We start from the raw sequence: 17,381 nt of genomic DNA on the forward strand, positions 1-17,381 counted from the left end.
GTATGGTACTCCCTTGTATACACGTGTCATAAATAACAAACCACTCCCAACCGATTCCCATTTAACCTGTTTTCATGTCTTTGCTATAAACAGTGCTATACTCAATAATCCTGTCCACATACCATTCCTCACCTGTTTTAGTATATCTACAGGACAAACTCACAGAAGTGGAACTGCTAAGTCAAAAAGTGTGTGCACAGAGGTTGTACCAGTTTTAATGGGATTTTCAGATCACAGTGAACTGCACACACAGTATTACTATAAAACCCAGCACAGAGAATTCCCTGGCAGTGCAGTGGTTAGGGCTCTGAGTTCTCACTACTGAGGGCCTGAGTTCGATCCCTGGTTGGAGAACTAGAACCCTATAAGTTGCACGGTGTGGCCAGAAAAATAAAGAGAAAAAAGATCCAGCACATTAGAACTTCAATTATATCAAAGTTGCCAACATTTTTGAGCCCCATGTGTGCTAAGACACTTCAGTCGTGTGTGATCCTTTGCGACCCTGTGTAGCCCGCCAGGTTCCTCTGTCTGTGGGATTCTCCAGGCAAGAAAACTGGAGTAGGTTGCTATTTCCTTCTCCAAGGGATCTTCCTTAGCCAGAGATCGAACTCCTGTCTCCTGCATTGGCAAGCAGATTCTTTACCACTGAACCACCAGGGAAGTCTCAGGATCCCTTTTATAAAAACAATAAATGTTTATGCTTCTAGTATCCACTGATTAAGAAAAAACATATTACCATGTAATCCACAGATACCACATCTCAGGACCTGAGAGACAGGAACTAAGCCAAGTGCTGTCACTCTGAGGGGCAGCCTCCTCTGCTCGACAGTGAAGAGCAAGGGCACCTGCTGTCTGTGACTGTTGTGAAGGAAGCTCAAAGCCCAGGGCAGGCAGGCCAAGGAAGCTTCATTCGTCTAAAAAAGCTATGTCAATGTGTTTTCACTTCCAGGTCAGCACTATAATCATAATCCCTTATGATCAACACAGGCTTCCCCTACCTGCAGTGCAGGAGACCCAGGTTCAATCCCTGGACCAGGGCATGGCAACCCACTCCAGTATGCTTGCCTGGAGAATCCCACGGACAGAGGAGCGTGACGGGCTACAGTCCATGAAGTCCCAAAGAGTCGGACACGACTGAGCAACTGACACTTCACTTATGATCAACACAGGGCTCTCCCTTTCCCCATCAGCACCTTGTAAACTGCATTAACACTTGTTCCCAAACACAGCTGTAATGTCATCAGAATGTCATGCTACTTTTGAATTTTGTGACTGACATCATGTCAACACCATGGTGACAAGAACCAAAGACACGGGACCCGTTGCCAGCCTGAGACTTGTGACCACCGTGGAAGCCCCAGCATGACTTCCACTTTGCAGGCTCAAACCTCGGAACACACTTCCTTCTCCGAACTCTTCAAAAGGGGAAGGTGGTCGCAAAAGAAACCATCATCAAAATGAACAGACAACCAACCGAAAGGAAGAAAATATTCACAAATCATACACCTGATCAGGGCGTTAATATTCAAACTAGGTAAAGGACGGATACAACTCAGTATCAAAAGCAAAAGAACCAAACAGTAAGATTGAAATTGGGCAGCTGATCTGAACAGACACTTTCCCAAAGACATACAGATGGCCAAAAGGTACATGAGAAGATGTTCAACATCAGCTGTCATCAGGGAAATGCAAACCAAAACCACAAATGAGAGATAATCACACACCTGTCAGAAAGGCTCCTATCAAGACAAGAGGTTAAGTGTTAGTGAGGAAACACTTTCTGGAGAAAACAGAACCTTTGTGCGCTGTTGGTGGGAATGTAATCTGGTACAGCCACCAAGGAAAACTACTACAAACATTCCTCAAAAAATAAAAATAGGACTATCATATGATCAACCACAAAGAACTGATGCATCTGAACAGTGCTGTTGGAGAAGACTCTTGAGAGTCCCTTGGACTGCAAGGAGATTCAAGCAGTCAATTCTAAGGAAATCAGTCCTGAATATCCTTTGGAAGGCCTGATGCTGAAGCTGAAACTCCAACACTTTAGCCACCTGATGCAAAGAACAGATTCATTGGCAAAGACCCTGATGCTGGGAAAGACTGAAGGCGGGAGGAGAAGGGGACAGAGGATGAGATGGTTGGATGGCATCACCAACATGATGGACATGAGTTTGAGTAGACTCCAGGAGTTGGTGACAGACAGGGAAGGTTGGTGTGCTGCAGTCCATGGGTTCGCAAAGAGTCGGACACAACTGAGCGACTGAACTGATGATCAAGCAATCCCACTTCTGGGCATCTGCCTAAAGGAAACAAAAACGCTAACAGAAAAAGATGGAATAGCCATTAAAAAAAAAAAACAAAACACAAGGAAATCCTGTCATGTGCAATGACATGAATGGACCTGGAGGGCATTATGCTAAGTGAAATAGAGAAAGACAAATACTCTCTATATGATATTGTTTATGAATGGAATCTAAAGACAGCAATATAAATACAGAGAACAGACTGGTGGCTGCCAGAGGCGGGGGTTGACCAGGGTTGGGGGAGGCTGGTGAAGGTGGTCAAAGATCCACACTTCCAGTTATAAGACAAATAAGTTTGGTGACTAGTTAATAATACTGTATTGTATATTTGAAAAATGCTGAGAGTATATTTTTAAACTTCTTATCAGAAAGAAACAGGGACTTCCTTAGTGGTCCAGTGGTTTAAGAATCCACCTTGCAATGAATAGATACGGGTTTCATCCCTGGTTGGGCAGGTAAGATCCCACATACCGTGGGGCAACTAAACCCACATGCCACAGCTGGAGAGCCTGGGCGCCACAACGAAAGATCCTGAATGCCACAACTATGACCCAATGCAGCCAAATAAATAAATACTAAATAAAAGAAATAAACTTGTAACTCTGTGGGGTGACTGATGCTAACCAGACTTACAGTAGTGTTCATTTCACAATACATACGAATATAAAGGGCTTCCCAGGTGGCGCTAGTGGTAAAGAATCTGCCTGCTAATGCAAGAGATGCAAGTTCGATCCTTGAGTCGGGAAGATCCCCTGGAGTAAGAAATGGCACCCCACTCTCGTATTCTTGCCTAGAAAATTCCATGGACTGAGGAGCCTGATGGATTACAGCCCATGGGACTGCAAAAAGTCAGACATGACTGAGCACACACAGAGACAAATATCTAATCATTATATTCTACCCGTTAAACAGGATTACATGTCAATTATATTGCAATAAAAAAGTGGGGGGGGGATGATTTAATAGCTGGATCTTATTTACAACAAAACCTCCACCTAGAAAAAACCCAGGGATTACACAGCCTTCTTCCTGTGTGGAGAGAACTTACTCTTTCAGACCCCTTAAGTATACATGATAAAAAGGAACCTGCTTCCTCCAGAGTTATGAAGAAAAAGGAAGCAGCTAGAAGACAAGTTAAGACAAGCAAGACATCTGCTACTGGCTTTGGGTGAAGTCATTTCATGCCTCTGGGGCATATTTTTCCAATAAAATGAGGTGTTAGCCAAGAGGTAATACACACAGAATCTAGCCCCGAATAGTTTATGATCCTATACACAAAAGCGCAAACCAATTAGATTTCTATGACTGAGACTTATGACTTACTCTAATAACTGGTTTCTGGCAGGAAGGCTGGGGAGTCAGAGTCCTCTGGTTCCAGGATCACAGGAAGTACAGAGTATCCTGCCTCAGGTACACAAGTAACAAGCCAGTCAGAGGGATGCATTCACTTTGACTGAGTCAGCAAAGAGCTATTTGCAAGAGGGAATAACCTCTGCTGCAATTTCCTTTCCTCAAGTTTATTTTTAATTTTTATTGAAATAATAGTTGATTTACAATGGTGTGTTAGTTTCAGGTATCAAGGGATCCAGTAATACACATGGATATTTTTACATTCTCTCCCACTGATTCTTGAGAGTCCCCTGGACTGCTGCAAAGAGATCAAGCCAGTCGATCCTAAAGGAAATCAACCCTGAATATTCATTGGAAGGATTGATGCTGAAGCTCCAATACTATGGCCACCTGAAGTGAAGAGCCGACTCACTGGAAAAGACGCTGATGCTGGGAAAGACTGAAGGGAACAGGAGAAGGGGGCAACAGAAGATGAGATGGTTGGATAACACTGCTATCTCAATGCACATCATTTTGTGTCCCACAGACATCAGTCTGAGATAGTGGAAGACAGAGGAGCCTGGCATGCTGCAGGCCATGGGTCCGAAAAGAGTCAGACGTGATTTACTGACTGAAAAACTATTACTGGCTGTTACAAGATACTGAGTATAGTTGCCTGTGTTATACAGTATCAAGTTGTTTTAAAAGACAACAGTAAATGACCAAGATTCTCAGGGGGCATCTTGGGGGTCCAGCTACTTCACCTGACGTGGACTGTCACATGGGGAATGAACACGTAAGGGAAGATGGCACAATCTGGAAAAGTGGATCCGTTTGAACAACCGCAGCTTTGCGATGACACAGAGGTTTGTGAAAAGACAAAGATCACTTTTGTCTCTGGCTTAGGAACCAGCTGCCAGCAATTCAGACAATCGTCTGAGTGAGCTGACGGCCGGCCCAGGCTCCGAGAGGACATGGCCTGGACGTCACTTGGAAAAATTAAATTAACACAAGCACCCTCTGCTTTTCCTCACCCAAATCTCTGTCTCAAAAGTATTCTCAGCTTTACCTCAAAAGCACTATTTTAAGCTTAAAAATACAACCCCATTACTCAGGCTGTATGGTGGAAGCTACTTATCAACCAAGGTCAAAGGACTACTGAAGGATTTATAATAGACTTTAATGTCCGCACACAGCAGACATTTCATGGGTGATTCACCTACTTGATGAGGGAGAAACTATTTCTTCCTCGTTTGGAATATTTAGTGAAAAACAAACTACATGACTGTTGTCAAGTTCTCGGGCCAGAGATCAGGGTCAAATTCTATTACATATAGAATAGACCAACACTCTATAATTCTATTACAACTCATTTCAAAGAACTGAAATGACTTATAAGAGATTTTGACCCGTATTCCTCTTCTTATTCTTTTGAGAGTACTAAAATATTTCACATATGTAAAGTTATTGTGTTATTACATTGGGTATTGCTGGGAAATAACTAGAAGCTGGAAAATCTTTCCTTTATGGAAAAAAAATCCTAAAGAAAGGCAATGCCAAAGCATGCTCAAACCATTGCACAATTGCACTCATCTCACACACAATAGCAAAGTAATGCTCAAAATTCTCCAAGCCAGGCTTCAACAGTACATGAACCGTGAACTTCCAGATGTTCAAGCTGGTTTTAGAAAAGGCAGAGGAACCAGAGATCAAATTGCCAACATCCACTGGATCATAGAAAAAGCAAGAGAGTGCCAGAAAAACATCTACTTCTGCTTTATTAACTTCGCCAAAGCCTTTGACTGTGTGGATCACAACAAACTGTGGAAATTTCTTCAAGAGATGGGAATACCAGACCACTTGACCTCCCTCCTGAGAAAGCTGTATGCAGGTCAAGAAGCAAGAGTTAGGACATAGAGCAACAGACAGGTTCCAAATGGGGAAAGGAGTACATCAAGGCTGTATAATGTCACCCTGCTTATTTAACTTATATGCAGAGTACATCATGCGAAATGCTGGGCTGGATGAAGCACAAGCTGGAATCAAGATTGCTGGAAGAAATATCAATAACCTCAGATACACAGATGATACCACCCTTATAGCATAAAGTGAACAAAAGAACCTCTTGATGAAAGTGAAAGAGGAGAGTGAAAAAGGTGGCTTAAAACTCTACATTCAGAAAACCAAGATCATGGCATCCAGTCCTATCACTTCATGGCAAATAGATGGGGAAACAATGGAAACAGTGACAAACTGTATTTTTTTGGGCTCCAAAATCAATGCAGATGGTGACTGCAGCCATGAAATTAAAAGATGTTTGCTCCTTGGAAGAAAAGCTATGACCGACATAGACAGCACATTAAAAAGCAGAGACATTACTTTGCCAATAAAGGTCTGTCTAGGCAAAGCTATTGCTTTTCCAGTAGTCATGTATGGATGTGAGAGCAAGACTATAAAGAAAGCTGAGCACTGAAGAATTGATGCTTTTGAACTGTGTTATTGGAGAAAACTCTTGAGAGTCCCTTGGACTTCAAGGAGATCCAACCAGTCCATCCTAAAGAAAATCAGTCCTGAATATTCATTGGAAGGGCTGATGCTGAAACTCCAATATTCTGGCCACCTGATGTGAAAAACTGACTCCTTGGAAAAGACCCTGATGCCGCAAAGGTTGAAGGCAGGAGGAGAAGGGGATGACAGAGAATGAGACAGTTGGATGGCATTACCGACTAGATGGACATGAGTTTGAGCAAGGTCCAGGAGTTGGTGAAGGACAGGGAAGCCTGGCGTGCTGCCGTCCATAGGGTCTCAAAGAATCAGACATTGCTGAGCGACTGAACTGAACTGAAGGAAAAAAATCATCGCGGTGAGATCTAATTCTCAAACCCCACTGGTTTATCTCAGAAAATTGAGATGAGAAATAAGCACAGATGAGGTTTCAGCAAAGATGATGGCAGAAATGGATGGCTACAAAAAGCCTTCTGTAAATTTGGACAAACAGAATTTTGAGTAACTACCACCTGTGCCTCAAAGCCCCTCACCAGTACTCTAAATTACTCTTCTTCTCCAGGTTACTTGTGATCACACCTTGCTTAAGTACCCTGCGTATAGTGTAGATGCGCTTTATCCTTCAGGGTAATGGGAAGTAACGATGAATCTGAATGCCTCGTTCCTCCCCAACTCGCGCTCAACACGGCATGCATCCTCTGAGTCAGAACCTCCTAAACTCTCCTCACCACTGTGGTCAAGCCTTTTCTTTCCATTAAGCCAATCCTACAACATATCTTCCTCCAGGAAGCCTTGACAAATAATGCAGGAAAAAAAAAGGGGGGGTAGCAGCAAATTTCCACGGTTCCCTTCCCAAGACTACATCACTGAGGATTTCCATTCCTTTCCAATCCCACGATGTTCACAAGACCCTCTGCTAAAACAATTATTAATTCATCTCTTCTTTAAATGTTCCTTTTCTTACTGCTTTTGACTGTATCTCAGGGGAAGTGCATGACGGGCAAAATATTTCATTATGTGGAGGGAAATTCCCTCTCCAGCACAGGAGACAAATTTAGGTAGAAAAGGGCCTCCATTTATTCCTTCCTCATTTATTTACTGAGCGCTGGTCACAAGCCAGGAGCCACGGAGTGGTAGGGGAACACTTGATGAAAAAGATAAAAGTTCTTGTTCTTGTAACTCTACATTCCAGTATGGGAGACAGACAGCAAAAACAAATAGGACAGTTAGGGAAAAGGAGAGCCGCTGAGAGGCACAGCAAGCAAGGTGGGCAAAGCCAGCAGTGTCCTTAGCTAGGGTTCGCAGAAAACTCAAAGGAGGGATTATTCCAACAGACAAACAATACAGGAATGTGATTCCATTAAAAAAAAAATTTTTTTGGCCAAACTGCATGTGGGATCTTAGTTCCCAGAGCAGGGCTCAAACCTGCATAACCTGCACTGGAAGTCCAAAGTCTTAACTGCTCAACTGACAGAGAAGTCCCATGATTCCATTTTTAATTCTCCTTTTATCCAACTAACTACACTTGATCCTCACTATTCACAGATTCTATGGTATTTGTGAATTCTCCCACTCACTAAAATTCACTCGTAACCACCAAATCAACGTTCCTAGTGCTTCTGAGGTCATTCTCAGTCTTATGCAGAGAAGCAAAGTATGACACGCAAGTTCCCATTTAAGGTCAGACAGGGTGACACTCCGCTTGGTTTCAGTTCTCATACTGTAAACCAGAGTCCTTCTTACAGTCTTAACTTCAGTGCTGTGTCTTTCTTATTTTCTGCTTTTTGTTAATGATTTTGCTATTTAAATGGTCCCCAAGCATACTGCTGAAGTGCTGTTTCGTGCTCCCAAGTCCGAAAAAGGCTGTGACTTGCCTTCTGGAGAAAACATTATGCATGTGTTAGATACACTTCCTTCAGGCTTGAGTTTATATCAGGTGTTGTGGCCACGAGTTCAATGTTAGTACATCAGTGATGTACACTAAATAAGGTCTTTAAACCTTAAACAGAAACACACATGCATAAGGACAGGGATCAGCTCAGCTGATAAACACGTGACCAGAAGCTCACAGGAACCCAACCTGGTATTTCCCCTAGGAACAATGGCTCAATATTCACTAAGTCAGTGTTCTCAGTGACTTTATACCACACTAACTACCTGTGCGGATCACAATTATCTGGAAAATTCTGAAAGAGATGGCAATACCAGACCACCTGACCTGCCTCTTGAGAAATCTGTATGCAGGTCAGGAAGCAACAGTTAGAACTGGACATGGAACAACACACTGGTTCCAAATAAGAAAAGGAGTACGTCAAGGCTGCATATTGTCACCCTGCTTATTTAACTTCTATGCAGAGTACATCATCTGAATGTACTCAACATTCAGAAAACGAAGATCATGGCATCTGGTCCCATCACTTCATGGCAAATACGTGGGGAAACAGTGTCAGCACTGTCACTGCAGATGATGACTGCAGCCATGAAATTAAAAGACGCTTACTCCTTGGAAGAAAAGGTATGACCAACCTAGACAGCATATTCAAAAGCAGAGACATTACTTTGCTGACTAAAGTCCATCAAGGCTATGGTTTTTCCAGTAGTCATGTATGGATATGAGAGTTAGACTGTGAAGAAAGCTGAGTGCCGAAGAATTGATGCTTTTGAACTGTGGTGTTGGAGAAGACTCTTGAGAGTCCCTTGGACTGCAAGGAGATCCAACCAGTCCATTCTGAAGATCAGCCCTGGGATTTCTTTGGAAGGAATGATGCTAAAACTGAAACTCCAGTACCTTGGCCACCTCATGAGAAGAGTTGACTCATTGGAAAAGACTCTGATGCTGGGAGGGATTGGGGGCAGGAGGAGAAGGGGATGACAGAGGATAAGATGGCTGGATGGCATCACGGACTCGATGGACGTGGGTCTGAGTGAACTCCGGGAGTTGGTGATGGACAGGGGGGCTTGGTGTGCTGCGATTCATGGGGTCGCAAAGAGTCCAACACGACTGAGCAGCCGCAAGTGAGAATTCACAATAGATGGATGACGGCAGAGAAAGCTTCAGTGAGGGCACCAGCCTCCTTCCTCTTTAATAGAGAACGTGGTCCGACAGGCAACAGCATGGAGCCAGAATTCAGTTCACTGCTGTTTTATCGTTGTTGCCTTTAATTTTAAGGTTGCCTCTTTCCAAAGCAAGTGATGCTGGTTCTCATTTAATGGTGGGAATGTATGGCTTTTTCAGTCATTATTTTAAGTAAAAACCAAAAAAGTAGGCAACATGAAGAAAAGACTGAGTAAAAAATAACTTACTTGTGGAATCTGAAAAAATGATAGAAATGAAATTATTTTCAAAACAAACAGACTGACAGAAAACAAACTCATGATTACAAAGAGGAAAATTAGGGGGAAGGGATAAATTAGGAGTCTGGGATTAACATATACACACTAATATATATAAAATAGGCTTCCCTGGTGGCTCAGCAGTGCCAGGAGCTCCTGCAATGCCAGGAGCCGTAGGAGACAAGGGTTTGATCCCTGGATCAGGAAGATCCCCTGGAGAAGGAAATGGCAACACACTCCAGTATTCTTGCCTGGATAATCCCATGGACAGAGGAGCCTGGCAGGCTACAGTCCACAGGGTCACAAAAAAGTAGGATGCAACTTAGAGATCAAACAAATATATATTAATAAAATAGATGATCAACAAGGACCTACTGTATAGTACAGGAATTCTACTCAAGATTCTGTAATAACCTGTATGGGAAAACAATCTGAAAAAGAATGGATTTATGTATATATGACTAAATCACCTTGCTTGTATACGTGAAACTAACACAATATTGGAAATCAACTCCAATATAAGATAAGATACTCCAATATAAGATAAAAATTAAATTTAAAAAAAATTCAATGGGGAAGAAAGAGATGGTTCATTCAAAATTAATAGTCTGCAAAAGTGGGTACACAGGATAGTCCTTTGGGACTCAAGAATAAAGTATCAGAACTTTTATTTGTATTTTAATCTTTAAAAAAATAAAGAAATTAAGCTCTAATATATATGAACAACAACAACAACACAGAGACGGCAAATGGATAAAGCAGAGGCATGAGGTACTCAAGGGTACCTGGTGTAAAAATGAGTAGATACAGAGAAACCTCAATTAAAACAGAGTCTTGAGGCCAGAAGTGGGAGCCTTCAGAGAGCAGGCCCATTGGGAATAAAGACTTCCTCTTCTCACCTGGCAAGAGCTCAGCCAATGAAAATCCAGTGTACTTCAAACTCTTCATTTCTCTGATGGACTCTGTTTATTACAGCCCTGCCAACTTCCTTTTCTATAAAAGGGCTCTCTCCTGGTTGCAGGGATCCGCATGTGGCTTGCAGACCTGCCCCCCGTCCCCACCCCACCCCACACCCACTAAGGATTTGCTGATTCTGAATAAATCTATTTTTTTGCTGGAAAACTAACTGGCAGTCCACTTGTTTCAGGTCAACACAGGACACAGCAGAGATCAAGGTGATGGATGAATAACTGTTGGAAAATGCATATGGAGTAGAGTTTGGGCCTAGGAGTGAAATTATGTGGATGTGGATAAATAATTTATCCTGCATAAACCTCAGTTTTCTTACCTGGAAAAGGAGACAATATGAGAATGAGAGCATTATCTCAATGACTTAATGAAATAATGTGTAAAGCAGCAGTCTTGAGAGTTTTTAGTCTTAGAATCCCTATAATGCTCTTGTAAGTTATTGAGATGGGATTTCCCTGGCAGTCCAGTGGTCAGGACTCCACGCTTCCACCGCAGGGGCCATGGATTTGATCCCTGGTCCGGGAACTAAGATCCTGCATGCCACACTGCAGGGCCAAAAATAATTAAGAAGGAAAAAGAAAATATCTGTTAAGAAAAAGTTACTGAGAATTCTAAAGAGCTTTTGCTTATGTGGGTTACATCTATCACGATTCAGTGTATTAGAAATTCAAGTTGAGGCATTTAAAAAAACACTTATTAACTAAAGTAACCATAATAAACCCAATTATTGTTTAGTGGCTAAGTCGTGGTCCAACTCTTTTGGGACCCTGTGAACTATAGCCCTTCAGGCTCCTCTGTTCATGGGATTTTCCAGGCAAGAACACTGAAGTGGGTTGCCATTTCATTCTCCAGAGGATCTTCCCAACACAGGGTTCAAACCTGGGTCTCCTGCATTGGCAGGCAAATTCTTTACCACTGAGCCACCAAGAAGTCACAATAAACCCAACAGATGCTAGCAAAGTATTTTTTAAGATCAAGCATGGCTCAGACGTTAAAGAATCTGCCCGCAATGCAGGAGACCGGGTTTGATTTTTGGGTCGGGAAGATGCTCTAGAGGAAGAAACGGCAGCCCACTCCAGTCTTCTTGCCTGCAGAATTCCATGGATAGAGGAGCTTGGAGGGCTACAGCCATGGGGTTGCAAAGAGTTGGACATGACTGAGTGAGACTAACACTTTTCCAAACAAAAACACTTAGAAGAGTGGCACTGCCTTGCATATCTGTAAACCTCTTTAATATCTGGCTTCACAAAAGGCCTTTGGACTCTCACACCTGCCTCTGCATTCAATCTGATGTAGTATCACATTCGATGTAGCCTCTGGGAAACTATACTGTGTACTCATGACAGAACAGAGTGAAGACAGGCCAATAACATCTTACTATTATTACCAGGAAAAGTTTTAATCTCATGGGCCATCTGAAAGTGTCTCTAAGACCTCCACAGGTACCTAAGACACACTGAAACAAAGGGTTTAGAGCAGTGCCTGTCACGAGGTAAATCCATAATAAACATTAATTCTCTATTCCTTTTATTCTCAGCCTCAGTGTTGTTAGAACATGAATGCATTAGAGTGAGGCCTTCTTCAGTTCACTACAACTGTATAATATCTAGTTTGGTCATGTAACTAATAAGCTCTATAATTTACTAGCTGTGTGATCTTCATCTTAATCTGTGTTCAAATTCAAGGATCCCTGGGCTTGAAAAGGGTAAAAAAATTACGTATCTGTTCTCTGACACTCAGTTACTGCATTGATGACCAGAGGCAATAAACCACAAGTGTACCAGAGATGCTGGCCTCAATTGAAATCACAGGTGTTTTACATAGAAAACAGACAACCAGCAAGGGCCTACCATATAGCACAGGGAACTACATTCAATATCTTGTAATAATTTATAATGGAAAAGAATCTGAAAAAGAACAGATCTATATACACATATAACAATCACTTTGCTGTACACCTGGAACTAACACAATACTGCAAATCAGCTATACTTCAAAAACAAATTCAATAAAAAGAAATCACAGGTGATTAAATGGCATATTATGGTTACTACAGATATCTTGAAAAACTGTACATGCTCATCACTATTTCAAAATAGTTATGTGTTAATAAAGAAGCACAGGTGACTTCCCAAGTGGTCCAGTGGTTAGCACTTCATCATCTAATGCAGAGGGGTGCAGGATTGATCCCTGGTTGGGGAACTAAGATCCCACATGTCTCACCACCAAAAAACAAAGCATAGAACAGAAGCAATATTGTAAAACACACAATAAAAACTTCAGTTTTTTTAAAGCACATATATTACAATAACAAATTTTGAAAACTATCTTGACAGCTGTATTCAATACAAGTGGCTTGTTTTCAATCTTTTATACTTGACTGTATGGAATTAAAAACCTTGTTCCAAGAAAGGGGACCACTTTGCTCCAAGAAAGGGGCCAAAGCTGTTCATGCAACCAAACAGGTGGGAACTATCTATTTTAAGCAGTTCACTAATTACTCTGAGACCAAGTTCCATCACTCCAGCTAGAGTCTACGGAACATGATGCCCACGGTGAGGACAAACTGAAGACCCACAGCACACCTAAGTGCGTTAACAAAGCACTGCAAAAATCCAGTTTGTTTTTACACTAACATTTGAGAATCTACAAAGTTAAATGCTTTTAGACTAACTAGGCCTAGGACAACAAAACTGTTGCAAAGTTAAAAGTGAAGCACATATTCCCCCAAAGTACCTTTTATCACGGTTTAAAAACATATGGGACAAATTCCAACAAACAATAATGAATAATTTTGCAAAGACTCTGTCATCAACATAATTTGGGTCTATCGTTGAACAGACTGAAGCAACGTTTCGATAATCAGAAGACTAACCTGGACATGTATCACTAAGGTTTGCTTAACATCAAAGTCAAAGTGTTTGACCCTCAAGTCCTAAAACAGAAAAAAATAAAAAAAGGAAGAAAAAGAAAACAAGGAAGAAAAAAGGAGAAAGAAAAGCATTCTCCATGGCTGTGGGGCAGCCATTAATCCAACCAGCTAATTTTTCCCAATCACATTTAAGCAAGTCCATCTATTCCATGCCTGCTTTCTCAGCAGCATATCATTTTTTTTACTTGCAAAGATAAAGACAAACTTAAGGGTCTCGCTTCATCTAACAGAACAAGGTAAAAGTCATACTAGAGTGAATGAGATGTTAAAACCTAAGAGGGGAAAAAAAAAAAAAACTGCACTAAATTGTAGAAATCAGGTTGGTGCCTTAGAATGTCACACCAACGCCAAGGACAAGCAGTTACTGAATGCATGCTCTCTACCCGTATACCTCTAGTCCCAAGGATGCAATACCATAACCTTCTGATTCACTGAACCAAAGGTTAAGTAATAAAATGTAGGAATGTTGAGGAAGCAGCGTACCCTGGGTGAAAGGCCAGATTATGGGATTCAGAGGTGGAAGGGCACTCGGAACAGGGGACACGCATAGGAGCGAATAGTCCCAGAGGAGGGACTCTCCGTGTACAGCACAAGAGGGAGAGGGCAGCGTCTGCGTTAGAGGGTTGATGAGAGAAGCGGTGAGAGATATGCTTTATGAAGATATACTGAGCTGGAGTCTTAAAACCTTGAAAACTGGGCTCGGTTTAGACTTTACCCTGCTGGCCAAGGAAGGCTTCCCAGCAGGGAGCTAGCATGATCACCATGTGTCTTGGGAATAAACAATGAACACTGATCCCATAAGCTCATCTGTCCTAACAGTGGGCCTTTTTATCAAACCCAGATTCATCACAATCTATTGTGTCGGCAACTCTGGTCAAAGTTATGTGGCAGCCTGGATGGGAGGGGAGTTTGGGGCAAAATGCATACATGTATGTACATGGTTGAGTTCCTTTGCTGTCCACCTGAAAACTATCACAAACACTGTTAATCACCTATACTCCAATACAAAATTAAAAGTTTTGTGTGGTTTTTTTTGAAGTATCCATTGTGTCTAGTGAAATAAATTTTCTAAATGATACTCTGGGGCAATTTTGCCGCTACCTATACCTTTGAAATGCAATTCAATTTTCTTGACTGATGATAAAAATTAAAAAGAGAAAATACCACTCTTGTTACTATAACTATGGAAATAAAACCCATGTTTTTAGGATATGTTTGCCTTAACTATGCCAAACTCAGAATACTTTTGGAGAGAGTTTCTCCTATTAAACAAAATTAGAATTGATAATTTTTTGTGAGAAGTATTGACTAGGCATTGCTAAATATACTTTCATCTAGGAGTTAGTACCCAGTTAACACAAACAAAGAAATTAGCTCCATCTGACTCCCAGAATTATTGGCTACTTACTAACTGGCACCTGAAAGCTCATGACCAAAGTATGAAGCAGAACTACAATCACAGAAGAGTGCAAGGATTCTAAAAGAAATTTAAAGGAAAAAGTTTTTGCAAAGGAAAAACAAGGAATCCTGTGCATATTATTGTATACACACACATATAAATATATACACGAGGATCACCATCTCAAAGTAATAAATATGAAAGAGTTGGTTTGTTTCTTTGTAACTGAATCAAGTCTTCCCAGTTGAAAAGCCCCTAGAGATCTCTCACTGAAACTGACAAAGCCGTCAGAAAACACAGAATAGGTTCCTCCCACTAAAGTGAGGGGGTAAAAAAATGCGAGCGAGATGGTAGTTAAGCCGAAGACTTACAAATATGCCCAATGAACGACCCTGAAAGGAAGTGATAAAATTCTCAACTGTGTTTATACTAGGGAATCGCCCCCAAGCCTAAAGCCACTTTAATCGCCCCACTAACAGCAGTCTTTCCACAAGACCTAAGCAACCTCACTCCTCGATAAAAAGTGGAAAGACCAAGAGTTTTCACCTGGGTTAACGCCCCGCTCAACCACCGTTTCGGATCGAAAACTAACACGAAAGCAACCTCCTGCACATCCTGCCGGCTCTTCCAGCACCGCTGTTCGAAACGGCCAAGTGCCTAGCACAGGACCTGTCACAGTGTTCCCAGTAAAATGTCCTTGTTTTATCCCACGGCGGAATGGGGATTCAGAAGGCAGTCGGAGACCCTCTCCACTCACGCTTGGGTAGAGGACGACAGTCCGCACCAGCAGCCGCGGGGGCCAGCCACCCCCGCTCCCATACCACACACTTCCTGCCGCTTCCATCACCTCCACACCACAGCTTGAGTCTCCTGACCAGTTTACAACTGCTACAGGGATCCCTGTGCCTGGGAGGAGTTGGGAGAGGACGGCTCCCTACCGCCCCCCCTCAACAGCCCCCCCACAAACTCTTCACTTGGGGCCGCAGGGAGAACCTAAGAGCAAAGGCAGGAAGCGCTGGGGCAGCCCGCCGACTTCGCGTTCCACGGGCCTCGGCCGGTTACAAAGAACTGAATGAAGCTACACGGGCCGGAGCGGGCCGGTGGACTAGGGGACAGTGGGCGCGAGCACCGCGGCAGGGCGCCCCAAATGAAGCAGAGCGAGCGCCCGGGCTTTGCACGTTTCTACTCTGCAAAGCGCTGCAGCCTTGGGAGTCGGGGGGCAGGACAGCCAGTCCGGAAACCAACTGCACTTTTAGACACTCGGACTCCCCAAACTCAGAATGACCCCCCACCCTCCATGAGGCTCCCGGAGCGGGCTCCGGCTCACACCGCTCCCAGAACGAATGGGGCCCAAGCCGAGCCTTGGCGGCGCCCCGGCGGGTAGCGGCAGCCCGGTCCCGGGCAGGCGCGCACCGAGTGACCGTGCGTCCCCCGCCCAACTTTGCACCCGGCAGGGCCGCTCCCCCGAACTTGGCGGCGGCGGCGGCGGCGGCGGGGACGGGGTGGGGCGAGTACTCACCAACCCCATACTTCTGCCGCTTGGTCGGGATCCAGCGGGCCATGGCGGCGACCTCGCCCCGCGGCGGCGGCTGCGGCGGCTACAGCTCCTGGGGCTCGGACCGCCACCGCGCTGCGGACCGGCGCGCCCCGGGCCCTTCCGCCATGTTCCGGCAAACTTCGCTCGGCCCCGCGCGCCGCGCCGCCAGCTATACGCTCCGGCTCACACCGCGAGCCGCGGTCACCTGCTGCGCCCGGCAGCCACGCCGCCGTGCGCGCCCCTCCCGGCGCCGCCTCGGCCCCTCCCGCTGGCCGCGCCCTCCGCCCGCCAAGGCCGCCTCCGCGACACGACCCGCGGGCGCCGGCCAGCCAAGGTCTCCACGCTCTCCCGGGCCCAGGCCGGCTGCGCCTTGCACACTTTCCGGGAGCAGTTTCCCAGCACAGACTGGGGTACGGTTTTTTTGGTGTGTTTTTGTTTTTTTAAATCCTTTTAGTGTTTGGCTTCTTGCCCCTCGCCGTCCCCAACCGGGCTAAACCCTGGAGCCTGGATCCCCGGCGGCGGGGTGTCGGGAGGGCTGCGCTCGAGGGGTCGGGCACCCCCAGGCGGAGCAAGCGGGAGTAGATGCGGAGTCCTTCCTCACCGCGCGCTCTGCAACATCTAGGGGAACTAGGATGAGTGCATAGGATCTAAGATAAGTCGTTTCTAGCCGCCCGGGCTCTCTCAGTGCCAGGCACTCAACCGGCGCTCGATAAATATTTGTTGAATGAATGAGCAGCTGACTACTGCGTTCACCCCCTAGAGCTTTCGTTGTCACCACAAGAGCCGGAAGCCGGACTCCAAGGCAAACGTGATCTCCTGTGGCCATGGTTCATAGCCTTCAAAGCAGGAACACTTGTCTTCTGGTAAATAGAGAACTAATGGGAAGGAGCCGGGCTCCTCAGAAGTATCAAGTAGTTTCTTAGGGGAGCCCCTGAGCGAGAATTATGTAGCGAGTTCTGACTTGGAAATCTTATGTCCCCGAAAAACACCTGGGCTCCTCCCCAGCTGAAGAGACTCAGACCCAGCTAAAGAAATTTAGACCTACATGGTCCAGGGGAAAGCCCGCCCCAA

At 44.3% G+C, this 17,381-nt stretch overlaps 1 protein-coding gene across 1 annotated transcript in view; it reads right to left on the minus strand.

Annotated features, from left to right (window-relative positions):
• Positions 1 to 16,999, minus strand: part of DOCK5 (dedicator of cytokinesis 5) — a 274,699-nt gene extending 257,700 nt beyond the window's left edge. The window contains exon 1 of the mRNA XM_069575968.1: positions 16,293 to 16,999. Coding sequence (XP_069432069.1) covers positions 16,293 to 16,335 — 43 coding nt within the window. The 5' untranslated portion in view covers positions 16,336 to 16,999. The remainder of the gene's footprint in view (positions 1 to 16,292) is intronic.
• Between the last annotated feature and the right edge of the window lie 382 nt (positions 17,000 to 17,381).

The sequence above is a fragment of the Ovis canadensis genome, chromosome 2 (assembly GCF_042477335.2).
Source record: "Ovis canadensis isolate MfBH-ARS-UI-01 breed Bighorn chromosome 2, ARS-UI_OviCan_v2, whole genome shotgun sequence".
NCBI classification, from domain to species: Eukaryota; Metazoa; Chordata; class Mammalia; order Artiodactyla; family Bovidae; genus Ovis; species Ovis canadensis.